The sequence below is a fragment of the Harpia harpyja genome, chromosome 14, assembly GCF_026419915.1.
Source record: "Harpia harpyja isolate bHarHar1 chromosome 14, bHarHar1 primary haplotype, whole genome shotgun sequence".
Classification (NCBI taxonomy): domain Eukaryota; kingdom Metazoa; phylum Chordata; class Aves; order Accipitriformes; family Accipitridae; genus Harpia; species Harpia harpyja.
The window spans coordinates 8220316-8232752 of NC_068953.1; the positions used below are offsets into that span (position 1 = coordinate 8220316).

A 12437-nucleotide genomic window follows, 5' to 3' on the forward strand; every position below is an offset into this window, starting at 1 on the left:
CGTGGGGGCGGTTTGCACGCGAGGCCCCGCCCCGGGAGGGCGGTGTGCATCTGTGGGGCTCCGCCCATGGGGGCGGTTTGCATGCGAGGCCCCGCCCCGCCGCACCCCTCCCTGAGGTGCCCAGGGAGGGAGGCCGCTGCCGCCGCCGACCGCCGCGCAGGCGAGGGGGGAGCGGGCAGCGGGCAGCGGGCGCGGAGCGGAGCGAGGCCGGGGCGGCCCGGCTCCAGGCCCCGCAGGTGAGCGTGGCTCGCTGGGGCTCCGCGGGGGCTGCAGGACAGGGGCCGGCCTGGCGGGGTAGGCTTTGGGGAGGGGGGTTCTCGCGTAGCGGGGGGGGGGTCCGGCCAGCGCGGCCCCGGCAGGGCTCGCTGCTGCGGGCCGGGGCGGCACCCGACCCTGCCCGCTCCTCCTGGGTTTTGCAGCTTGCTCCCGGAACCCTCCGGCGGGGCTGGCAGGTGCTCGCCGGTCCCCCCGCCCACGGGAGGGGGGTCCACTTCGCCTGCCTCCCCGAGCCCGGCTGCCGGCACCGGCCCGGACGCATTGGGGCTGCCCACTCCTGAAGCCCCCCCTGCCCCAGCGCACCCCGGGACACCGGGCTTGGCTCGCCCATAAAACTTCAAGCACTGGCGTTGAGGGGTTGGGTTTGCCCGGTTTTTTTTGTTTGCTTTTTTCTTTTTTTTTGGCTTATCAAGTTTGGTGTACTGTGTTTGTTCTGGCCGGAGCGTGTAGCTGGGGGGTATCCCAGGGCAGCTTTACATCCTGGGATTTTTCCGGCGGAGGTCGCGGCAGCGGCCGCCTGCTCCATAACTTCCTGCTTTAGCCCTCGGCGGGAGTGGGTCCGGGCCGGGGCCGCTCCCGGGGCTCTGAGCCGTCTCGGGGGGCTGCTGGGAACGGCCCCGTCATGGAGGCTCCTGCAAGAGCCGCGGCCTCTCGGGAGCCGTCCCGGAGCGGCCCCTCGGACTGCTTCTGCCTCGTCCTGTCGTGGGAGGTGTCCCTGCCTGCAACCTGGCCTTCTAGGTCTCCATCTGCTACAACTGGCTCGAAGCAGATGTGATTAATAAGAATTGCGATGTCTCCTTGGGGACGCTGTGTTAGCATTTTATTTTTCCTTCCTTCAAATCCCTGCCCATATTAAATATATCATGTTACTGTTTGGTTGTTTTTTTTTCCTCCCCGAAGTTGTAAGAGATTGATGGGTGAGGGAGCATGTTACTTCTAACAGGCAACGAGCAGGTGAAACAAGTTGTTTAGCCTTTCTCTCAGGTTGCCCTGCAGTTGTGGCATGGGAACAAGCTGGTTACTGACATCTCTCCTGAAGGTGAGGCTAACCTTGGCTTTGGAGAAAGTTGTGTGTGTTTATATTTAGTGTTGTTAATGGTGCAAAGCAGTTGAAGTAGACTTCTGGGTCTGTGTTTCTGCAGTGTAGTGGCACAAAGCTTTACGCTTGTGTGAGGATAGTGACAGGAAGGAGGATAGGATAGCTTCGCTGAGATAATAGAAGCAAAAGTTGTCCGTTGTAATGTGTTACTTGATGGGGAATGCTGCTCTTTGTAGTCATCTGAGAGCACTTCAGTCAACTGGAATATCTTGCTTTACCAAGTCCCAGGTGAAGCTGTATGCCCAAAGCAGCTGCCTGGTGATTTTAGCTTTGATTTGGGAAGCTGGCGCTTCTGGCAAGCGGAATGCAAAGCGGTGGTACGTCCCAAGGTTTCTCTGTGCATCCTGACACGTTCCTTGTAAAGACAGCCTGGCCCACAGAGGGGATGAGGATGACCTGTGCAAGTAGTGAGTAGTCCCTAATTTTCCTCAGTGCTGCTTGTAGCCGTTTGAGGGGCTCCATTTAGTTTACGGTATTGAAAAGGGAGAAGGGTTCTCAAACATCTTCACAGGATGGTGCTGAGGAACGTCTTATATTTGGTTTTGAACAAATTGCATCTGCTGTCACTACTGACTGAAGAAAATTATTGGGGGAGTTAAACCAGTTGAGAGTCCTATATCTTCTAGTGGCTTTTTGGTACAGTAATGTGATTATTACTGGGCATTGCTTATGGAAGAGGTGTGGCTTTTTTTTCTTGGTTGACACAGAGGCTTGAGTGATGTTAAACGGTAAGAGGTTTTAAACATAGATAACGTAACACAGTTAGTACGTGACAATAAAAGTATGTGATGCTGCTAGTAGCCTGACCTTTCTTTAAAACAGTTTATCAAAGGAGGGACTGGTGATAGCTTAAAGTTTGATTTCTGTGCAGAAATTCTATGGAAACTCCAATGCTCATCTAAAAGTTTCTTCTAGCTGGATCTCTTTGTGTTGCTTTAAGAAGCAAATGCTTTTGTGGTTTATTCCATTGACCCACTATGTTTGGTGTAAAATGCTGTTCCAAAGTTACAAGCCACTCTTCCATTTGAATCATGCTTCCTAGTAGAAGCGTACAAAGAGTTTTGCATCATGTGCAATAATGTTGTTCAGTGCAAAGACTCTGTTCTGCTGTAGCGTTTTGAAACTTCATGTTGTCATGCTCCCATGACAAGGAGAACACAATAGGAGTCATAATGACACACAAGGCTTGCACAATTAGTAAATTCATTGCAAGTGGGCCGTCCCTGGTAACTCCAAGCACAAAGCTGTGAAAGTACCTAAACTTGCCTGATTTGTGTGATTGATTTTCAATTATTTTCCAAGACTTCTTGGGGAATCTATCTCTGATCTTTCATTTATTATTTTCTGTGTTTTGGGAGGGTGGTCACCTGCATGTAGTGTTGACGCAGTCTGTTGTTCATTTTTATAGGAGGATCTTTTGGTTTACCTCTCTGCTAGTGCCTGATGACTGTGTGCAAGGTGCATCTGAACACTCTATAGAACTGCGAGTGCTGGGGGGCTAGCTGTTGATCAGCAGTTGTGTTGTGTAAGGGAGATCTCTGAATGGTCTTGTTAAACTGTGAGATTACTGTTGTTAGAGCAACTTCCCAGTGAAGCTTTATCCTGGGAAAATGGGGTAGTATCTTACGCTTCCAAGCTTTCCATGTACTGCAACTGTTCTTTCCCTTGCTCTAGCTGTTCTGCTTGGCTTCTGCTTTCTTCTTGAGTATCTCTCTTGATAGTGTGTTACAGCCAAGTGTGATTGTAGAGATGAACTTTACAGTGACAGCCAAGTTAAAGAATAGCTAGTACCCCTAGCTATTTCAAGCTAAAAGTTTCATCAATTTCAAACTAAAAGTGTTCTTAAACTTGGAATTTCACACTGAGTCATGTTTAATGAGTCTGATGGCTCCTGTAATCGATAAAATTGATAAGACTAGTATTTAAATGATGCTTTGATAATTTTTGTTGCTGTGAGATCATTGGTGCTAAGGAATAGCTTTTTCCTGTGCAATTGATCTGGCCTCTGTTCTGTTGCTGCTGACTGTGTTGGTAAGAGGAACAAGGCAAACTTCTAGGTGCGGGAGGAAACCTAGTTCAGACAAGGCCATGGCAGTGACTGTTTGTTATAGGAGCACTAACTGCTTATAGTTCAAACAAAGCTTGTTGATAAGGCCCCTTTTATTTTAGCGGGGTTGATAAAGTGTTGTCAGATGCATAGGTAGAAGTTCTAAGGACCTGTAAGCAGGAAGGGGTGATGAGGAAGGAATGAAAAGGAGACCTAAAGCAGGGCAAGATTTAAGAGTTCTTGAGATACTTGATGGCATTTTGAAAAGAAAGCTGTTGGACTTTATCCCACTGAAAACCTGTTCAAGTTGAGTAAAGGTTGCCTAGGCAGCACACAGATGGTACCTTGCAACTCTCCTATGTGAGCAAAATAAACTCATTATGGGTATGTTTTTGTTGTGGGGTTAACTTGGGACTGTATCCACACTTAATACTGTCTACGTAGTAAAAACTTCTGACCGGGGCTTCCTCTTCTTGTAATACTGGATTAACTTGTGTGATTGGGACTTACAACATTGGTTCTCTTATACTTTTGGCTGGAAATTCCACTATCATGGGAGGACATAAGCAAAAACTGCAACAAATTTCTACAAACGGTAATTCCCCCCAGCCCATGCCTGGAGAAAATCCAGAGTGTCTCCGCAAGTGGTGCATGGGCATTGAGACACATTGCTGCATGCAAAAGCAATGAAGACAAAGCAAAACGTGGAGCTCTGATGGGATTGCTAACACACAGCAGTGAGTAACAATTAATGCTTCTCCTAAGAAGAAGCATTTGGCCTTCTATTGAATATGGGTCCGTCGTGAGACGTGGCATGTGTACTTGCCATAAATCTCAACATCTAAAATGAACAGAGCTGAGCAAGGAAGCCAGAATGAAATCTGGTTTCGATGTTAACTGCTCCTTAGTCTTTGATTGGAAACAGGATCATCTTGCAACTCATGCTTTCATTGCCTTTCTATATGAACAGTGAAGAGCTTTTGTTTTGTGGCTGGATCTAATCAAATGAGGTGAAAAAGGGTACCTCATCATACTTAGCTAAGCATTCAGCTAACAAATCAGCAGGAGCTCAATGTACAGGGCACTCTGAGCTTTGCTGTCAGGTGTTCATGTACTGAATAAGAGCAAAACTGGGATTCACTCAGCTTTGGGCTATTGTTGCCTATAAACAGCTGACCTCAGTGCATCTTAGAAGAAGAGAATGTTGCACATAGTTTCTGGTAAAAGGCTCATCTTTGAAAGCCTAAAGAATTGTTTCCCTGGAAAATAAGAACATTAGATACATGCAGACCTGGCATGGCTTCAGAGGCTACTGGAGAATTCCTCTCTGGCTACTGGTAGCCACAACTGTTACCATATGGTTGTAAATGCTGACTGGCAGATAACTGCAGAGCACATGGGATTGGAGTTTTATGTAAGACACTGAAGGTGTGTGGGAGAGAAACTGGTCTGCTAATATGTAAATGTGCATCTGGAAGATAAGATTATACAGATTATGGAATCTTTTGGTTTTTCTAGAATTGGAAAAGGCACTTGCTTATTGTACTAAAAAGAAAATTCTTCTCATTGACAAGAGCCTTGTAAACTTGTAATAATAATTCCTCTTGGACAACCTGTGCTACAGTGGATGCCATTCTCTTCGCTGTGCTTTCTTTGCCTTTGCTGAAAACTGCTTTTTCTCTCATCTCCTCCCATACTGTGACACTCGGGAATTCTTTGGTCAGGCATGAAACCCTGATACAAGTCAATGAGAGATGACTTTTGTAGCATGCCTTCTCTGATCATAATGGACACATCAGCTTGCCAGGATGGCATTTCTTCAAGTGAGTTACTGCTTGATTCTGAACTACTAGGCTCCTTAGCCAGTTGAGCAAGTTGTTGTGGGCTGGAGTGTGAATGCTAGATCTCTTGCATAAGCAGGTTAAAACAGAATGCTTCTAGATGCAATTAATATTTCAGGATAAAACATTCTAGCAGAGTGTTAAATATAAAGTTGTGTCTCTCTCAAATCAAGCCCACTCTTCTCTTTGCTTGTAACAGCAAGTTTGTCTCTGCTGTCACAGCTGAGGAGGTCTCTTTTCTAAAGTGGGGAGGATAATTAGTAGAGTTTCTCTGTGGGTTTGCCTAGTTTAACAGGTCCAGGGTATTGATTGACAGGGGGAAAGGGTGCGTCTCTTTGGCACTTTCCTTTCCTTGTCTGGCTAAGGGCAAACTGTGTTATACATGGGTGTGATATGCTCTCCTTGCATAGCACAGCAGCTTGTCACTGCTCTGTAACTTTTGCTAACTTAGAGTAAATATAGCCTTGTGTAAATATGTCCTCTTTCTCTCAGGAATGTCTGGTGAAAGAAGACTTATGATCTGATACAATTTTTGAAATTCCAGTTGAAGTACCTAAATCATTGTAGAAGGATATACTTTCCAAGTAAACTACACTTTTATTCTTCCTCTCTCTTTTGGGGTCCCCTGCTATATGTGTTTCTGTGCATATTCTTCACCCCTGCATGTGCTGATGGCATGGTTCACGAACACAGGTGCCTGTAGCTGCCTGCTCAGAGCCACTTTTCTCTGTGGTGAGTGGAGATGCTACTGATTCTAGGTGGGGACTAAGTCACTCAGGCTCTTGGTGCTGGTGTGATCTTCTGGTCCTCTGAACCAGGACTGCATTGCAGTCCTCTTAGTGAGCTCCAGACAGTACTGCCTAGATGGCTGAAGATTTTGGAGTGTGAGCAGGAAAGATAAAAGGGGAGTAATGCAACAAAGAGGTACAAGTTCTAGCTCAGGGAGTTTCTAAAGGGACTTCTCAAAATATGGCTATGGAGCATCCTGTTTATAATACCATTTCCTTTTTTTGGTCCTTCACAGCTGGTAAGGCCTTGCTAGAAACCATTTGAAAAACAATTCAAGCTCCTCAGGAATGGCTGGCTGATTTAAGTCATTAACCAAAGACCATCATTGTTGGAGCACACACATAGCCACCTTGTTTGCCAGCTTTGCTGCTCCCATCTATACAGATAGGCTGTGAAAGCTCTCTTCCCTCGATCACCCTCCAGCCCCACAGTTTGAACAAGGGCCCAAGGCCCTCTGTTCACTTGACAGTCCCTTTGGTGCTTCTGGTGCCTCTCTTTCCCTTGTGACACTAGCTTTCTCCCCCCTGCTCCCCACCTTGCTGTACGTGTGTTATGTACCTCTTCTGATGATGGGTTACTATAGAATATCTACACTTATTCTTCATTGCACCTCAGACGTTCTGGCCCCCACTGTGCATGTCTGTTCTGTACAGAGTAGCTGGTAAATTGCTATAATTTCCTGTCTAACAAATTAAAATAAAATACTGACTGGAATGTCCAGTAGCTGCTTCAAGAGCAGCTGAGCTGTCTGTACAGTGGAAACTGGAGCTTGTGAAAGATGGCCAGGGCAGGCAGGAGCATTTATGCCAAGGTAAGTTGTCAGGATGCGATTCAAACCTTTGCTCTTGACTTGGCAGAGTTTTACGTGTCACTTAGCACCTCTGCAGAGGGGAGATGTGACAAAGAATCTCTTGAGCTGTATGAAATATGAGGCTGTAGCCTGGTATCCACAGGGTGATTGCTAAGGTTGCAAATCGGGTCTAATAGTCCTGCTCGGATCCTCCTGGTGCTGTGAGAGACAAGGCAGCGAGATATATTGAAAGGCTTGTGCTTCTAGCTGCACGTTGAACTGCAGGTGCAAGATTTCCTTCCCCTACCCCCACCTTGAGCAGGGAGTTAGGCTTGATATTTTACAAAAGCAAGTTAATAATTAATGCACCTACCCTGCAGGCAGCACAGCATCCTTTCTGCTGTACCCATGGAGCGAGCTCAAAATGTGATTCTTTCTCTTTCTAGCTCAATAGCTGGAGGGTTACCTGGGGTGAAAACTGATACTAGTCAATAATGCCTGTGAGCCTGGGAGTTAGCCTTTAGATTGGGTTTGTCTAAATGTTTACACCAATGCTGCAGTTTTGCTTGCTGCTTCTTTGGATAAGGTCAACTGAAGTGATCACAAAATGGCCAAGTGTGAAAACACTTCTAAAATCCTCTTGGCTTATCTGTACTGGTTTGCTTTAGCAATGTGAAAATGGTATTGTGTAAGTCCTGCACCAGAGATGCCACTCTGTGGTGGTATCAGGTTTTAGTTACTCGATAGCTATATTGTCTCATTCTGCTCTGGCTAATTTGTGTTACCTGCTAAACCAAAATAAATAACCTACTTCTGCTTGCTTCTCTTCTCAGGCTGCTTCCATTTATATGGCTTTGTTTGGGTTTTTTTTGTTAGGATTTTTGGTGCCAAGATACTACAGCAAGGAAGATGAGAAGGTTCTTAAGACCCGGACATGATCCAGTGAGAGAGAGGCTTAAACGCGACCTTTTCCAGTTTAACAAGGTACAGTGCTTTCCTCAAGTTTCAAGGCATATGTGTGCAAGGCAAATCTATCCTGAGCCACTGTGCAGTGTAAAGGAAAGGAAAAACTACTTGAATGTGGGTGGAAAAGTTAAATTTAGGAGAGATGGTTTGTTCTCTTTCTCAATTCTGTCCTTTTTCCCTGACTAGTTTTCTTTAAGCTCATGAGCATGTTCTCAACTCTGGCTTTCTTTTTTAAGAAAAAAGATATTGCCACGCTATTGAGTGGCACTTGCTGAAGGAAGAGATCTTTGCAGCAGCTTTTATATACTCTGAGTGTTCTGTAGTTTTTCCTGCTGTGTGCTGTGACTACTTATGTTATAGGTAGTCTTCACAGTACTGCTATGAAAATAAACATTTTTCTAAAGATATGCATAAGCCACAGCCTGTGATGCTGCTGAAGCCAGAGTTCTTTGTCCATGATTATACTTTGGTTTTGTAAGTATACCTCTGTTTTTAAATGTGAATTTAGAAGTCTGTGATAGAAATGCAGTAGCATCTAGGCAGCACAATGGCCATTAATAATGAATTTGCTATTATCTTAGTCTGAATCTGTATCTAGTTTTTTCCTTCCCTCTGAAGAGGAAACGGCAATGGCTGTGCTATCTACCAATGCTGGGCATTTTTCTTTTGAGCACTGCCCAGGAACACAGTGCTTTCATCTTTGTAAATGCCTAGTATTAATTAATTGCTAGGCTAATGGCTACTTACACCTTCATTGGGTATCAGAAATATATTTGCATGTTTTGTATTTCCAAGGTTTAAATGGAATTTTGCTGAAAAGTATAATGGATAAATGAAGTCAGCCTAGGAAACAAACTCCTTGATTCATTAAATTCTAGTGTAGATATATGCTTAAAGTGGAACTTGGGATATTTGAGATGAATGATTTAATGTGATTTGGTACTAAACCACACCATTTCCATGCATACGTCCCTCCCATTGGGGAGACAAAAGGAACTCAACAGTGCTTCAGGCCTATTTTCTGCTTGCTACCATGAGGAAATGCTAGTGCAGATGCAGTAAAAATTTCAGTAAATGAAGACCAGCATTGAGTTGCTTGCATTTAGCTGAATGCAATGTCAGCTTCAGAAAAGACATCCCAAGGATGGGTCAGAATTGTTTAAAAGCATATAAAATTGTACATACCTTGGAAAAACCTTTGCTATTTCAGGGGTGTCTGTTCCTTGAATATGCCTTTCTCTTATGAGAATGTTTGGCTAAACTTTACCTGCCAGAGACAGACTAATTTGGATGATGCAAAACAGGGTTGAAAGAACTAGGTTTTGCAGCAGAGGGAGACTTCCAAATACATTAGAAGTTGACATCAGGATTTGTGACTCCATTTGATTCAGTCCTGAAGGTAAATATTGCATCTTATTTCTAGGGAGGCGACTACTTTGGACACTTCCTAATGGTTTACTGTCATTAACAACTTGGTAATTAAAGGCCTTGCAAAATGCATTTGTGCTTTTAAGCCACAGTAACTTGTTCTTTTCTAACAAGAATCGGAAAGGGAATGAATATTATACCATTACGTTATACCAGAATCTTTTACATTATACTTTTTTCTTGCATGAAGGGTTTTTTTTTTTTTCCAAGTCTTGGGTGTCCCATTCCAGTATTTCTGGAGATAATGGATCATTTGAAAGCCACCCTTTATTACAATAAACATCTACTCACAGCTGGGTAGACTGGGAAGATCTGGGAAAGTCAGACCTTAATTCTGACCTGTTGAAGTTTGTGGCTTTTAGGAGCCAAGAAACATAGTACTTTCTGTGCCAAGACTGTCCTTGTCTAATGTGCTAGTAAAGCAAGCACATTAGTGCTGGCAAGCAAGTTTTTAAACACTTGCTATTTGAGGTCTTTGAAACACTTCTCATTAAGAACCTGCTTGGGAAATATTTTGTGGGACTATAAAGTTGCTGATCAGAGAAATTGCATGGTGTATTTGCACCTCTTCGTGTGTGATGCAGGTAGTGACTAAATGGAAGGTCTGTACCTGAAAAGTGCTGGGGATTCCTGCCCTCATTTTATTGTTTACACTGAAGTTGAATATGAATGCATGATGCCACACAAGTTTAGTGTTAATATAGTGGAATGTATTTGGCCATGCTGACCCAGTAATGGACTTCAATTTAACAAGTCTTTTTAATTGGTGGTGATGGATTTTTTGTTTGTTTATTTATTCCCTCAAGTATAAATAGGACGTGATCTTTTTACTGTTTCCCTCTTGCATTTCTGTTCCAGGGAAGAGGTGGTCCACTTCCAGTGGTCCAGTTGACCACTGGAGTAGCTCTTCAAACTGTCCTCAAACTTGTGTTTGTTTCAAAAAACACCCTCCTAAATTCTGCTAGTCACTTAGCTTTGCATATCTGTTTCTCTGTATGAGTAAGAACTTCCCATACTTGTGTGTACCTGTTGCAAGAATCTGTTTTTAGCTCAGTGGATAGAATGAAGGATAAGGTATGTGGACTTGGCAGTCTACTTCTTTAAGTTTATCCTGCTTTTGGAAGTAGTATTTGGATGCCTTTGGCTCAGTCCAAGCCCTGCAGAACAAACATGTTCAGGCTGGCATTGTCAGACTAGATGATGGGTAACACACAGGTGAACCAGCCTGTCTTACAGCTGAATGTTACCAAACTGGGAACATTGCATTTAATTTATGGCTTTGTGTTTTTTCCCCTCTTTTCGGTCTTCCTAACCCTTTGCTAATGGGTGTGATGGATAGCTTACCTTAAATCTGAATTAGTGTCTATGCAAAGTAGATTTAACACATACAGTCTTCATTGTTTTTTCAAAAGACATATTAACAGAGGTACAGGTTTTGTATTGCCTGTGGTTGGGTTTGTCTCTGCTTTGTCATAAAACAATCTGAGAGGAGAAGCGGAGAGAAATGAAAGAAGGAAGACAGCACTGGATTTCACCTGCACAGCTTTAGTGTGGGCTGAGAACAACTGTTAAGTTTGGCCGCATTTTTCCTGCAGTAAATATGACTGACATGAAGCATTTCTGTTAGTTAATGCTGCTGACACCAGGCTTACTTTTACTGAGTCTGACAAATCTGTGGTCTGAGGAAAATGAAAACGAAAGCTCCTACCTTTCCTCAAAGAAACAAAGGCCCTTTTGAGAAGGAGGGCACATTGTGGGCACTCTAGTTTCTTATTTCAGCTCTGCTGAAAGGCTCCATTGTAACCTCTCCTGCCTTCTGCCCCCCCCTCACTCCCCCTTGCTGGGTTTACCTGCTGAGCAGGTGAAAGGATTGGCTGATGAAAGCTGCCTGAGAGGGGAGGAAAGGAGGCCAGCCGAAAAGCTGACTTGATGTGATTTAACTGGGTGTAAATAAGTACAAGAAAAAGATCTGGGTAATCAGTATAGTGAATGTGAATGCCTGGCCCTGGTGGTGTCAAATGCAGCCAAAAAGCCACCCTGATGCCTTTCTTGCCTGGCTGTGGAAACAAATGAATGACATAGGAGGGAGAGTTATCTTTGTTATGTCTTGTGGGCGTCTTGGTTGAAGATTCAAAGCTATCAGAAACCATTAGTACATTTACTTTACTGCATAGGCAGTTGTGTAACATGCTGTGGTTGTTGCTGATACTCTCTTCTTGTGCTTCTGCATGTGGTACTATTTTTCTGCAGTGGCCTGCTATTATTAACAGTTTACTCCTGGATGTAATAGATACTATGGCTTTTGCAAATTTGTCTATGGGATGGGGGGGTACTTCAAATTTTCTGTTGAAGGAAGACTTTGAGAAAAAATTACCCACCTATTATTATTACTGAATGGTACACACTCGGTTATGCAGTTCATAGGTCTCGTACTTGAAAATTAAAGCTTTTATTGACTTGTCTAATGTGTTTACAAATTAACACATCAAAGCCAAGATATAATTAGGCCAATATTAAGGCTAGTATTGACAGCTTCCTAACAGGCAGTACAGTATTTTATCAGTCATGGCTTTCTATTATGAGAATTATGGATAAAGCCTTATCTTCTGGGCTGGAAGACATCTCAGAATAAACAGTTTCTAATTGATGTTTCATTGAAAATGGCACCTACTTGTGCTGGTGACATGACAGTGCAGCGACTGTGAACAAGTTGAAACTAAAACTAACAATGGAATTACACTGGTATCTCCCTAACAAGTTCCTCACTCTGTTTTGGGGGAGAGTGGAATGGTGTCTATTGCCCATGTTACACCTGATTCAATTAAATGTCTGATTTGTTGTTAAGATAACATGTTACCTTGAATCTTCTTCCCAGAATTGTATACCATAGCTTCATACTCCCACAGCTTGGACAACTAGGAAGGTTTTCTGTGTTGTCTGAGTAGCTATCATGGTACAGAGAAAATCCTCTTTGCCTGTGCTGGATTAGAAAACTGCCCTGTTTCAATTCTGAGTCCATAGATAAGTTCCTAATTTCATACAGTCTCCTCTAGGAAATTTTATATGTGTAGCTAAGCAAAGGTTGGTTAGTGACAACTCCAAGGGTGACATTAAAAAGATTGACTTCTCTAAATTTATTTTTAATAATACAAACTTAAATTACCTTCTTAAAATATAAATAAGTAAGGCTGGAGATTAAGT

At 43.7% G+C, this 12437-nt stretch overlaps 1 protein-coding gene across 3 annotated transcripts in view; it reads left to right on the forward strand.

Annotated features, from left to right (window-relative positions):
* The first annotated feature begins 126 nt into the window (after positions 1–126).
* Positions 127–12437, forward strand: part of LLGL2 (LLGL scribble cell polarity complex component 2) — a 33790-nt gene continuing 21479 nt past the window's right edge. Inside the window, exons 1-2 of one of the 3 annotated variants that reach the window (XM_052807340.1) lie at positions 127–236; positions 7719–7826. In XM_052807340.1, the coding sequence (XP_052663300.1) occupies positions 7752–7826 (75 nt within the window). In that variant the 5' untranslated portion in view covers positions 127–236; positions 7719–7751. Of the gene's footprint in view, positions 237–6845; positions 6864–7718; positions 7827–12437 lie in introns of those variants that run through there. The other 2 variants (XM_052807339.1, XM_052807338.1) reach the window with 2 other exon arrangements.